The sequence below is a fragment of the Lytechinus pictus genome, chromosome 16 (genome assembly GCF_037042905.1).
Source record: "Lytechinus pictus isolate F3 Inbred chromosome 16, Lp3.0, whole genome shotgun sequence".
Lineage (NCBI taxonomy): Eukaryota > Metazoa > Echinodermata > Echinoidea > Temnopleuroida > Toxopneustidae > Lytechinus > Lytechinus pictus.
The window spans coordinates 10,039,649-10,052,122 of NC_087260.1; the positions used below are offsets into that span (position 1 = coordinate 10,039,649).

The following is a 12,474-nucleotide window of genomic DNA, read 5'->3' on the forward strand; positions in this document are numbered from 1 at the left end:
GAATCAAAATCGAAGTTTTGTGCTGGACTCTGGACGAACGAAATATTCGCAATTTCTGGTCAGCTCCGAAACTGCTGATCCAGTTCACCAAATTTCGACAAAGACTGTCCAGATGTTCATTGTAACTTGACGGGCATTTACGATTTATTTACTGTGTTGTTAAATTCGCTCTGTGTTTTGATGCGAAAACACGCTATTGCATCAGTGTTGGAGTCCACTCTCTCAGTTTTGTTAATCACGATGGTATAATACCGTCGTGGTGAACTGCACATCAAAAGTTCAAGCCACAAAGTCGGCATAACAAATTTTTTTTTGCACAAAGGAAAAAAGGGCGAAGTAACCCATTTTCATTTCTTTCTTTTCTATTTTTTTTGTGGCAGCTGCACACTGCACATTCAATTTGAAAGGGTATACTCCAGGCATGACTTAATGTGATTTGAACAGTGTCAGGAAAGAAATTTAATTATAGAGTATTTCAGTTGAGTTCAGACATGTGTTTAAAATATTTACTTGGTCCAGCTTATGGTAGGCCTATAGACAATTGTATATGTACATATGTTTTGAATGTTTCAAAAGCAAGCGTTGGGAACGTTTGATACCCCCCCCCCCCCCTTAGAGTCCAAGATCAGGTGGATGTCATATTTTGTTCAAGTGTTAGACATATTTCGTACTAGCTAAGCATCTTCATACAGGTGTCATAAATAGTTAATACTGTGCTTTAGCATTGAAGAATGTAGATGTACAGATGCACAGGAAGTCTTTTTGTTATTAAGAATGTGTTGCTTTATGCACTCATCTGCTATAAAAATTCTTTGAATTACGTTATAGAAATTTTACAGTTATTCCTAGTAACGGTAGGGTATATTAGGAGGTTAGTTTCAATAATTCAAGGAGAACCACCTAAGCTAGAATAGACTACAGACGTTCGTATAGGCAGTCTAAGTTATAACTGAAGGGACTACGTCGGTGACGAGATAACGACCCCAGCTGCCACCGGTTCTCCACCGACATGTTTTCGTCAAAACTCATGTCATCATTGGGGGCTCGATCTCGTCCACTAATTCGTTGAAGCCACATCTCTGATCTGGGGGTTACTCATCAAAGGGGCAACACAGTCTGCGGAGGCCGAGGCCGAGTGGAAGAGACATCGCTAGCTGCGGAGGCCAGGAACTGGACCGACCACCAGGGCCGAGTGGGGCATGCATGTCAGGCCAGATGAGACGATGGGGGCTAGAGTCAACGATTACCGTTAAGTTAAGTTGTATTTTGTTTTATCCATGTACATTTTCATGTACAAATTATTGTAAAACCATCAAAAGAGAACATCAGAAAGATTGAAGAGATATGATTAAATCTTTTTAATAAATGTATTTATCAGTTTCACGTATTCTTTTTTGGTGTCAAGCAGCAGTAAGTAAATAATTAAAAAAAGTCACTTCCCACGTGACAATTTGGAGGTCCCACCGAGACACTGCTGCTTGAAATAATTCAAAATTATTTAGGAAAGAAATTAATCTGTGGTGGATACTTTATTGATGGTCTATTGGTAATAGCTCTTAAAGTATTTCTCCCCAAGGTGTGCATTGAAGCCTTGGTACTAATCATACTTGTTATGCTTGAATTTACATTTGGATAGTACGATGAATTATTGTGGGAAATTTTCAGTGAGAAAATATACTTCATACCTTTTTTCGGCCGGGTAAACAGCATTTAGGGAAAGCAGGCCCTGTTTTAATGCTATGGGCTGTTGGTCGTTAGGATAAAGGATATGTCGGGAAGAACTGTTTGTTCTTAATTCACATAATTACTGTCTATTCTTACGGGTAACTCGTTGGCAGGGTAGCAAGTATTGTATGTTACAGACTGTGAATTTGTATGTGTGAAGTGGGCTTTGTTGTTCGCATGGTTGAATAATTGTATGCTCGTGGAGATACGATTTCTAGTGCGGTGCTTGTACTAGGGTTCGGCATTTGGTTGCCAGGTTAAAGCTATTGTTGCTTTGTTTTGCGGACGCCTTTCACAATTCAAGTCTGGTTGCTAGGTTTTTGGAATTCATTCAATATGGCTAGCATAGAGAAAATGAAGGAGTTTTCTACTTTAGGTAGGGAGATGGGACTTAGTGGTGGCGAATTGAGTAGTTTTGTCACAGATTCGATGGAACGTGAACGAGAACGTGAAAAGGAAGTTCATGAATTGCGCTTGGCCCAAATTAAAATTGAACAGGCAAAATTAGAGGAACGCCCTCTTGAGTTCAGTGGGATTAAGTTGAAGGTAGGAAAGTTTGACGAATCAACTGACAGTTTTGATTCTTACATAACAAAGTTTGAATTGTTAATGGATAGTCAGAACGTACCAAAACAAGTTAGGTGCTTGCATTTAATTTCAAATCTGACTGGAAAATCGCTGGATGTAGTGAATAGAATGAATAGCACTGATCGCACCGATTATGATAGGGTAAAGCGTGAGCTTATGGAATATTTCCATCTTACTGAGAATGGTTATAGAAAGAAATTCAGGTCGGTAAGACCAAATAGGGAAGAGCGCCCAAAACAGTTTGCTGTTCGGATGAAAGGATACTTTGATAAGTGGTTGGATTTGTCTGGTGTTGGTGATTACGATTCCCTGGTCGATTTGGTTGTTAGGGAGCAATTTTTGGATTGTTGCCCCAGAGAGGTAGTTGGATTCTTGAAGGAAAGGAATTGTGGGAAGTTACATGAGATGGTTGAATGTGCTGAGATATATGTGCATGCGCATGGATTGCATACTTTCATTGGTCATAGAAATGATAAATTCAATCCTAAGAATCAGAACCAAAGACAGAATCAAAATCAGAAACAGAAATTAAGTCAGATCCATAACACTAAATCAGTATTAGGTCCACAGGCAGATAGGAAGCCCAAGTATGCTAGTTCAACGAAAAATAGCACAAAACCTAGCTATGGTAATAGCGGTACAAAGAATGGGTGTTATATGTGTGGTAGTCCGAATCATTTGAAATGGAATTGTCCAATGAAGCCCATAGTTCATTCAGCTCAGGCTATGAGTGTGGAGGACACTCCACTGGATAGTGTTAGGTCAGAAAATTCGGGTTTACATTTGAATAGGAATGAGAATTTTATGTCAATAGGAACTTTGCGTTCAGACGATAGGGCTAGTAGTCAGTCAAAATCCACTGGATTTGTTGAAAGTTCAGCTGGATGTGTTCTCATAGGCAATCCAATGATTACAGTTCCGTCAGAAAGTGAGAGTGTTGAAACGCTTGGTATGGCATACGATGAGGTTGGTGCAATGATTGATGATATGCCAGTTGTTTCGGGTAGGTTGTTACCCAAGAACAAGCCTGTTTCCGTGCTGAAGGATTCTGGGAGTAGTACAAGTGTAGTGAGAACGAGTTTAGTATTAGACAATCAGTTCACGGGAGTGATTCAGTTAGTTAGGCTGATAGATGGTACTCTGAGACGTTTTCCTAGGGCAAATATCATGCTAGATAGTCCCTATTTCATTGGAGAAATCAATGCCTTGTGTATGCCCAATTGTTTGTGTGACGTCATTATTGGCAATGATGTGAAGGGGGCACGTGAGCCCAAGGATCCTGACCTGCAATGGGTGCCTAGTATAGTTCAAAAGGCGAATAGTTCCGATGTTGATGATCGGGTATCCGAAGTTGATATGCAAAGTTTGGAAGTTGTGTCGAGTTCGGAAGATAATGTTCGGGTTTCCAAAATGGATGAGTCTGTTACGAAAGTGGATGAGGTTTTGGATGATGTGCCTTCATGTGTGGATGAGGCGATGGCTGTTGAAACTAGAGCACAAAAGCAAAGTCAATCTAAACCTAAACAAGATTTGAAAGTAAGAGACTCGGGAGTAAAAGTGAAGTCGGAGGACTTTTTGCGAGAGCAAAAGGATGATTTGTCACTTAAGCCTTTGTGGAACAAGGTGAATGATATCGAGACTAAATCGAGATTCTTGTTCATGTCAGAGAAGAATTGTCTTTATCGACAAGAAAGGGATATGAGAAATCCAAGTGTTGGTGTTGGTCCCAAGTTAGTGGTTGTTCCAAAGACACACAGGTCTGAGATTATGCGAATTGCCCATGATTCATTGTTTGGTGGACATCTCGGCATTAACAATACATTGTCAAAGGTTAAAGCCCAGTTTTATTGGCCAAGTATGTATGAGGATGTTGCCAATTTCTGCCGATCATGTGACGTGTGTCAGAAGACTGTTAGTAAAGGGAGAGTCCCCAAAACGACTCTCGGTAAGTTACCGATAGTTGGCGTCCCATTTCAACGAATTGCGATAGATTTAATGGGTCCATTCATTCCATCTGCAAGAGGACATACTCACATCTTAACGATAGTAGATTATGCGACTAGATATGTAGAAGCTATACCATTGAAATCAATATCGACTGTAGATGTAGCTGAGGCATTAGTCACTGTGTATAGTAGGGTAGGTGTTCCTTGTGAAGTAATGTCAGACTTAGGTACACAATTTGTATCTGATTTAATGAGGAAGGTGTCACAGTTGTTATCAGTCAAACAAATAACAAGCTCTAGATACCATCCGATGTGTAATGGCCTTGTAGAGAGGTACAATGGAGTAATTAAGACAGCTTTGAGGCGTCTTTGTTCTGAGGAGCCACGTCAGTGGGACAGGTACTTACCTGCTTTGTTGTTTGCTCTGCGAGAAGCACCCAGTTCGAGCCTGGGGTTTTCTCCATTTGAATTACTCTATGGTAGACATGTGAGAGGTCCAATGGATATTTTGAGAGAATTATGGACGAATGAGAGTATTGACGCAGAGTTAGGTAACGAGTATGAATACGTAATTGACTTAAGGAAGCGGTTGGTCGAGTCTTGGCAATTGGCGCAAGACACTTTGAAATCCTCCGCAAAGAGGTACAAAGGTTATTATGATCGAAATGCGAAGAAAAGGAAGTTGATTGTTGGTGATGAGGTCTTGATACTTTTACCTACTGTTCATAACAAGTTACTAGTGGAATGGCAAGGACCATTTTAAGGTTGTTGGTACCAAGTTTGACTATGATTATGTTGTCGACGTCAATGGTGTGAGGAAGACATATCATATCAATCTTCTCAGGCGATATGTTCGTAGGGAAGAAGAGGTGGCTGCTAGCTGTTAAGGATAAAGAAGAGGGAGAGATGATAGATGAGTGTATTGGAGATGCGCCTGATATGCCATGCTCATTACAAAAGGAGTTTGTGAGTCATGTTCATGTTGATGAAAGACTAGATAAGGATTGTAAGGATGAAGTTCGAGATTTGTTGTGTGAATACCAGGATGTATTCACGGATGTTCCCAAGAAAACTTCAGTGGCTGAATGTAAAATTCATTTGACAAGTGATGGACCTGTTCGTTCTCCCCCTTACACTAGAGTACCCCAAGTTGTCGAGGTTGAGTCAATGCTGAAGTCAAGGGTTGTCGAGCCTTCGGATCCGTCTTATGCGCATCCGATTGTATTGGTTAAGAAACCGGATAGTTCAGACTGGTTTTGGATAGATGTCCGGCACCTTAACAAGATAACCGTGTTTGATCCCGGGTCTATATCAAATGAGCTGGTGTGAGAGAGCTTTAGTTCACTAGGATGTTGACAATTACGGATATATGGTTCAAAATATATTTCATAAACATTAAATACTTATACACAATATTATACACTGCTCGTTTTCGTAAAATAAACATTTTATATAATATCTGTGCACTTATGAATAGTAATATTTTCTATATTCCTGTCGTGTAAAAGAAGCCATAAGGCCAATTTTTTTTATATATATGTATACAATGCTTTGTTTGATGCATAAGTATTTTGCAGATATTCATGATCTTTTTATCATTTATTCCAGGTATCCTTGGATCTTCGAAGCTAATCACAATCGCAACTCAATTACAATTCGCGATTAGAAATTAGAATAGGGATTTACGTTAGTAGGGCTTACCTGTGAATTTAGTTAGAATAGGGAAACTTATAGGTCATTTAGTTTAGGAAGTTAGGAAATAAGATTGTAAAATTATATTTTTGTTGTACTTTATATAAAATATGTATGCAATGAAAACAAAACGGAAAGAGTCGCTTGTTCGTAAGAAGTCTTAAACAAAAAAAAATCTTAAAGAGTTATTGATATTCTAAAACAGGCACTTTCATTGTACAAAATACACATTTATGTGTTAGAATATGCTGTATTCGTACAAGTGCTATTCAAATTCGTTTAATGAAAATATTGCGAATCAGTAACTGTGTTTGAAATATAAAATTTGTTTCTTTAATCGATTATTTAAAAAAAAATAAAATTAAGCAAGAACATAACGTTGAATTCAAATATGTTAAACATGAAACGGTTGAAACTTTGTAACCATTTTTGAAGTAATTTATGTACACAAAAATATGAATTTTTGAAAACTGAATGGCATTGCAATAATTTTAATTTACTTGAATGTTTAAAAAAAAAATGCTGATTTTGAGAAGAATACTGATTTTACATACATAAAGCAATGTTTTAAGGATTATGAAGTACTTTCATTTATTGAAATATACAATGCTATGAAAGTGGTAACAAACACTGCACTTTGTTTTAAAAGAAGTTGTGTTCGGAAAGATTACTGAATTTAAACAGTTATATGACAAAGCAAAGTAAGAAAGGATTGTAAATTCTAATGCGCTTTGCAGAATTTAAATGATATTTTGAAACTGAAAGTGAAATTGATCTTTTACAAAACTAAAAAGCTTAGATGATTTGATATGAAATGGTTTTGTATAATGCATTTGGCATATATGTTATGCTGGTATAAAAATCGATTATTACTTGTGTTTTTGGAAATAGTGTTATGAAAGCTTAGTCAATGCTTTGAAAGTAAATTTCTTTAACGGATGTAATTCAGGTTCCCTTAATTTCATCTTAAGGTGGGGGATATTGTCAGGAAAGAAATTTAATTATAGAGTATTTCAGTTGAGTTCAGACATGTGTTTAAAATATTTACTTGGTCCAGCTTATGGTAGGCCTATAGACAATTGTATATGTACATATGTTTTGAATGTTTCAAAAGCAAGCGTTGGGAACGTTTGATACCCCCCCCCCCTAGAGTCCAAGATCAGGTGGATGTCATATTTTGTTCAAGTGTTAGACATATTTCGTACTAGCTAAGCATCTTCATACAGGTGTCATAAATAGTTAATACTGTGCTTTAGCATTGAAGAATGTAGATGTACAGATGCACAGGAAGTCTTTTTGTTATTAAGAATGTGTTGCTTTATGCACTCATCTGCTATAAAAATTCTTTGAATTACGTTATAGAAATTTTACAGTTATTCCTAGTAACGGTAGGGTATATTAGGAGGTTAGTTTCAATAATTCAAGGAGAACCACCTAAGCTAGAATAGACTACAGACGTTCGTATAGGCAGTCTAAGTTATAACTGAAGGGACTACGTCGGTGACGAGATAACGACCCCAGCTGCCACCGGTTCTCCACCGACATGTTTTCGTCAAAACTCATGTCATCATTGGGGGCTCGATCTCGTCCACTAATTCGTTGAAGCCACATCTCTGATCTGGGGGTTACTCATCAAAGGGGCAACACAGTCTGCGGAGGCCGAGGCCGAGTGGAAGAGACATCGCTAGCTGCGGAGGCCAGGAACTGGACCGACCACCAGGGCCGAGTGGGGCATGCATGTCAGGCCAGATGAGACGATGGGGGCTAGAGTCAACGATTACCGTTAGGTTAAGTTGTATTTCGTTTTATCCATGTACATTTTCATGTACAAATTATTGTAAAACCATCAAAAGAGAACATCAAAAAGATTGAAGAGATATGATTAAATCTTTTTAATAACTGTATTTATCAGTTTCACGTATTCTTTTTTGGTGTCAAGCAGCAGTAAGTAAATAATTAAAAAAAGTCACTTCCCACGTGACAAACAGACACTGTATAAATCAGACAAACTAAAGAAAAAAACATAAAAATCGGACATGGAATAACAACATTGTTTTGTTATTCCTTTAAAGTTTTACATTGTCTATGTAAAACAGTTCGATGGATGTCTTCATGAATATTCAATGAGCAAACTGGTGACTTACTATTCCAATTTATTCGTTTGTATTTCATTATATAATTTGTATGTTTTTAAATATTGTCCGCCAAGAATGAAAAATACTGGACTGACAACTTGTTTAATTCTTAAGAAATTAATTGTTGTAAAATATCATACACACATGTAACGAAATATTATGATATCAGTAATGATGACTTAACTACATATCGGAGAGAATAAACTATTGATTTAGTATTTACACAAATCATAAAACGATGAAGAACGTTTACAAAGAGAAAATGGAGAAAATAATGTATACGTTCATTGTTTATAAACCCAATCAAGAAGAGAAAAATAGAGTTAAAGTGGAACAAAAAGCATCTAATGCTGATTATTGAAATAAAAATTCTTATAAGTTGATTTAAATATTTTGATAGTTTGTGCATTTTGGATATTATGGGGCATGTCGTTCCATCGTTTGACACCGGAAAATACGAAAGCTTGTTTGAAAATTGAAAGGTGAACAACGGGTACGATTACGTTAAGGATATTAGGCCTGTTATTTCTTACTTGTTTTTGTCGTTAAAAAGTCGGAGGAGGTGCTAATGCATGTATACATTTAAAAATTTGTGTGGCAAGAAAGTATTATTTTCTTTCATCAATATAGGTTTTTTACAAGTGTTTAAAGAGAAATGTGTCGATCAAAGTTTCCAGTTATGTAACGTGCGGCCCTTTTTTGTAATCTATATATATATTTTTTATCAGTAGTATTTCCCCCAAACAGGTAGTCCATAATCGATGCAAGGATGTACTGTACATTTATTAAGGGTGTTCGATAACGAAGGACTTTAAAAAATTCTTAATTTTCCAAGGGAACGGATCTGGAATCCCATGGATTTGCATAAGTTATTGATGTGAATGTCCCATTTAAGATTTCCATGTAGTACAACACTTAAATAGCGTATTGACTTAACTTGCACAATTTCAGTCCCATCAATAAATATTTTCATTATTTCATGGTCGCACCCATCAGATTCTTAATATTCGCACCCTCAACTTAACTTTCAGTAAAAATGCATACAATATCTCACTTAGTTGTATTTAGAACTTATTTTCGCCATATTGTAATGCAATTTGACCATTTATAACCTTAAATGACGTTTTAATGACATAAATGTGTTCTTAATGTCCAGTGATCCATATATTTTATGCGTGTAAACGCGATTAACTTGCATCGGCTCTCGGTGCAGACACGGAAATTTTGCACCGCCAAAATAGTAAGATCAAAACCGCGAGCCGGTGCAGACAACGACATTTTTCTACGTATAAACACGAAGCCGAGTCTGCACCGGCAATTTGCTCCAATAAATAGCAGACAATTGTAAATAGGCTACATGCCCAAGCATGAATATTCTTTTGCTGATAGACCTTCCCATTCATTCATGTTGTCCTTGACAACCTACATCGAAGATTTTGTCAAAGCATGGACCTATATACATATACAATTATTAGGTCCATGGCCATAGGTTGAATTCTGAAGTATTATATATTCATTGAATTTATTTTTTATTTATTAAAATATCTTTATACAGGATAACAAGATCAGATTGACTGGGTTTTTTCAGCATGGTCATGTTAACATAAAATAACAATATACATGAAATATAAAAGTGTAACTTAGGTTATATGCAAGTAGTTAATTAATTCAATGATATTGAAAACATAATTATCACTATTACAAAATTTGTTTAAAGATAACATATTCATTTTTTGATGAAATGAGAATAGTTATCCTGTAGACAACACAATAACAGTAAAATATAAACTAAGGGGTATGATATCATTTACATATTAGATAATTTAACATAAATGTATGAAGGAAATGAGGAATCTGATTATCATTACATACCATACTAGACCTAAGTAGAAAATTTACAAAATATATATCACCAAGCAAAGTATTGGAAGCTTGTTTGCTAAGAGTACGAATTATGTCATAACATATTGGATATCCCAAATCATTAACCCAATCAAGAAGAGAAAAATAGAGTTAAAGTGGAACAAAAAGCATCTAATGCTGATTATTGAAATAAAAATTCTTATAAGTTGATTTAAATGTTTTGATAGTTTGTGCATTTTGGATATTATGGGGCATGTCGTTCCATCGTTTGACACCGGAAAATACGAAAGCTTGTTTGAAAATTGAAAGGTGAACAACGGGTACGACTACGTTAAGGATATTAGGCCTGTTATTTCTTACTTGTTTTTGTCGTTACAAAGTCCGGGGAGGTGCTAATGCATGTATACATTTAAAAATTTGTGTGGCAAGAAAGTATTATTTTCTTTCATCAATATAGGTTTTTTACAAGTGTTTAAAGAGAAATGTGTCGATCAAAGTTTCCAGTTATGTAACGTGCGGCCCTTTTTTGTAGTCTATATATATTTTTTTTATCAGTAGTATTTCCCCCAAACAGGTAGTCCGTAATCGATGCAAGGATGTACTGTACATTTATTAAGGGTGTTCGATAACGAAGGACTTTAAAAAATTCTTAATTTTCCAAGGGAACGGATCTGGAATCCCATGAATTTGCATAAGTTATTGATGTGAATGTCCCATTTAAGATTTCCATGTAGTACAACACTTAAATAGCGTATTGACTTAACTTGCACAATTTCAGTCCCATCAATAAATATTTTCATTATTTCATGGTCGCACCCATCAGATTCTTAATATTCGCACCCTCAACTTAACTTTCAGTAAAAATGCATACAATATCTCACTTAGTTGTATTTAGAACTTATTTTCGCCATATGTATTACTTACATTTGTAATGCAATTTGACCATTTATAACCTTAAATGACCTTTTAATGACATAAGTGTGTTCTAAATGTCCAGTGATCCATATATTTGCATTTGATTTTTCATTAGCTTTAATTTGATATCAAACATGACATGTTTATTTCGTAAAATATGAAAGTCAGATGTAAGAGGTATGTAAAAAGTGGGCGTGGCCTATGACGTCAATTTAAAAAAATGCCCAAGGATGCCCAAGTGGCACCCGTCGGATTCTTGAAGTAGACACCCTATACTACAACTTTCATTAAAAAAATGCATATATACCCAACTTGACGGTCATGTTGTGGTTCTACTTGACTATATCATTACAAAACATGTTTCCTTTTGTAATTCGCCTGTAAGTCTGTAGTTAAGCAAGAATCGTTTGTCTACAATCTGCAAGAAATATGCAATGAAACACACGTGTAACATATTTTATTATTGCGGCATCAAAGTGGCTGGAAATAGAAAGTGTTGGATGGTTCTACATGTCTTAAAACTCCTTGGTGTAATCAAAATTGAAATTTCTGCCATCCTATACTCATCTTGTAAAGACTATCAACCATGAACCATCAACCATGTGCCATGCAAAAAGTAGACAATATGCTACCAAGAAGACTTTTAACTATACATTTGCAGTAATTTTATATAATGCATGGATTGTCAAGAGAACTTATTACTTAATGTTAACAATCATCTGATATAACATTGTATATAGTCGGGTAGATATGATCAAAATTATTGCTTGATCGTCAAGTTGGGTATGACTGCGATTTTTTTGCTGGAAGTATTATTTACCGTGTTTACACGCTGCATCGGCTCGTGATGCAGAACAGAGAGCCGATGCAGAATTGGCTTTTTTATACGTGTAAACGCGATTAACTTGCATCGGCTCTCGGTGCTGACACGGCAATTTTGCACCGCCAAAATACTAAGATCAAAACCGCGAGCCGGTGCAGACAAGGTAATTCTTCTCCGTGTAAACTAGTCCTTTGCCAGGACTGTTCTACTTTTCAGTTGATCAATAACGCAATCCTCGACCTCTACGCCCGAAATGAAAACAGCCACACGATTTCCTACCCTCATCATGGTGAGGGGCGTGAAAGAGGGGATAGCGCGATCACTGGAGATGGCGCGCATGGGAGAATAAAGCAAGGGGAGAAAAATAACAAGTACACCGACGTCTAGAATCTAGACTACGTGTAAACACGAGTCTGCACCGGCAATTAGCTTATTGCTCACCTGTTCACTTATTGTGACGTCATTGCGCATGGCGTAAAATATGCACAGATAGAACGAATTACGCCCCATCTTTCAAAGAGTTACGATCGATCCAATCAATCGTAACTCTATGGAAATCCATCAGTGTCATAATTTTTTTCAAACAGGAAATGTGTAAAATGTTCTTTGTATACAAAGGAGAACACATCAAATTGTCAAGAAATCAATGAATTTATGGATATACATTCATATCTCGATTTTAACAAACATGCATTTTATATGTTGACTTTGCTGGCTTTCCATAGTTGCGATTGATCGTATCAATCGTAACTCTTTGTAAGACAGGTCCGTGATCTGTGCCTCTGCC

General features: G+C 36.5%; 1 protein-coding gene across 1 annotated transcript; it reads left to right on the plus strand.

Moving 5' to 3' along the window:
- The first annotated feature begins 452 nt into the window (after positions 1–452).
- LOC135157040 (uncharacterized) lies at positions 453–7,848 on the plus strand. Its single transcript, XM_064111439.1, has 2 exons — positions 453–4,810; positions 5,868–7,848. Exons 1-2 carry the CDS (start codon positions 2,062–2,064, stop codon positions 5,930–5,932), a joined length of 2,814 nt encoding a protein of 937 aa, XP_063967509.1. The 5' UTR covers positions 453–2,061; the 3' UTR covers positions 5,933–7,848.
- The last annotated feature ends 4,626 nt before the right edge of the window (positions 7,849–12,474 follow it).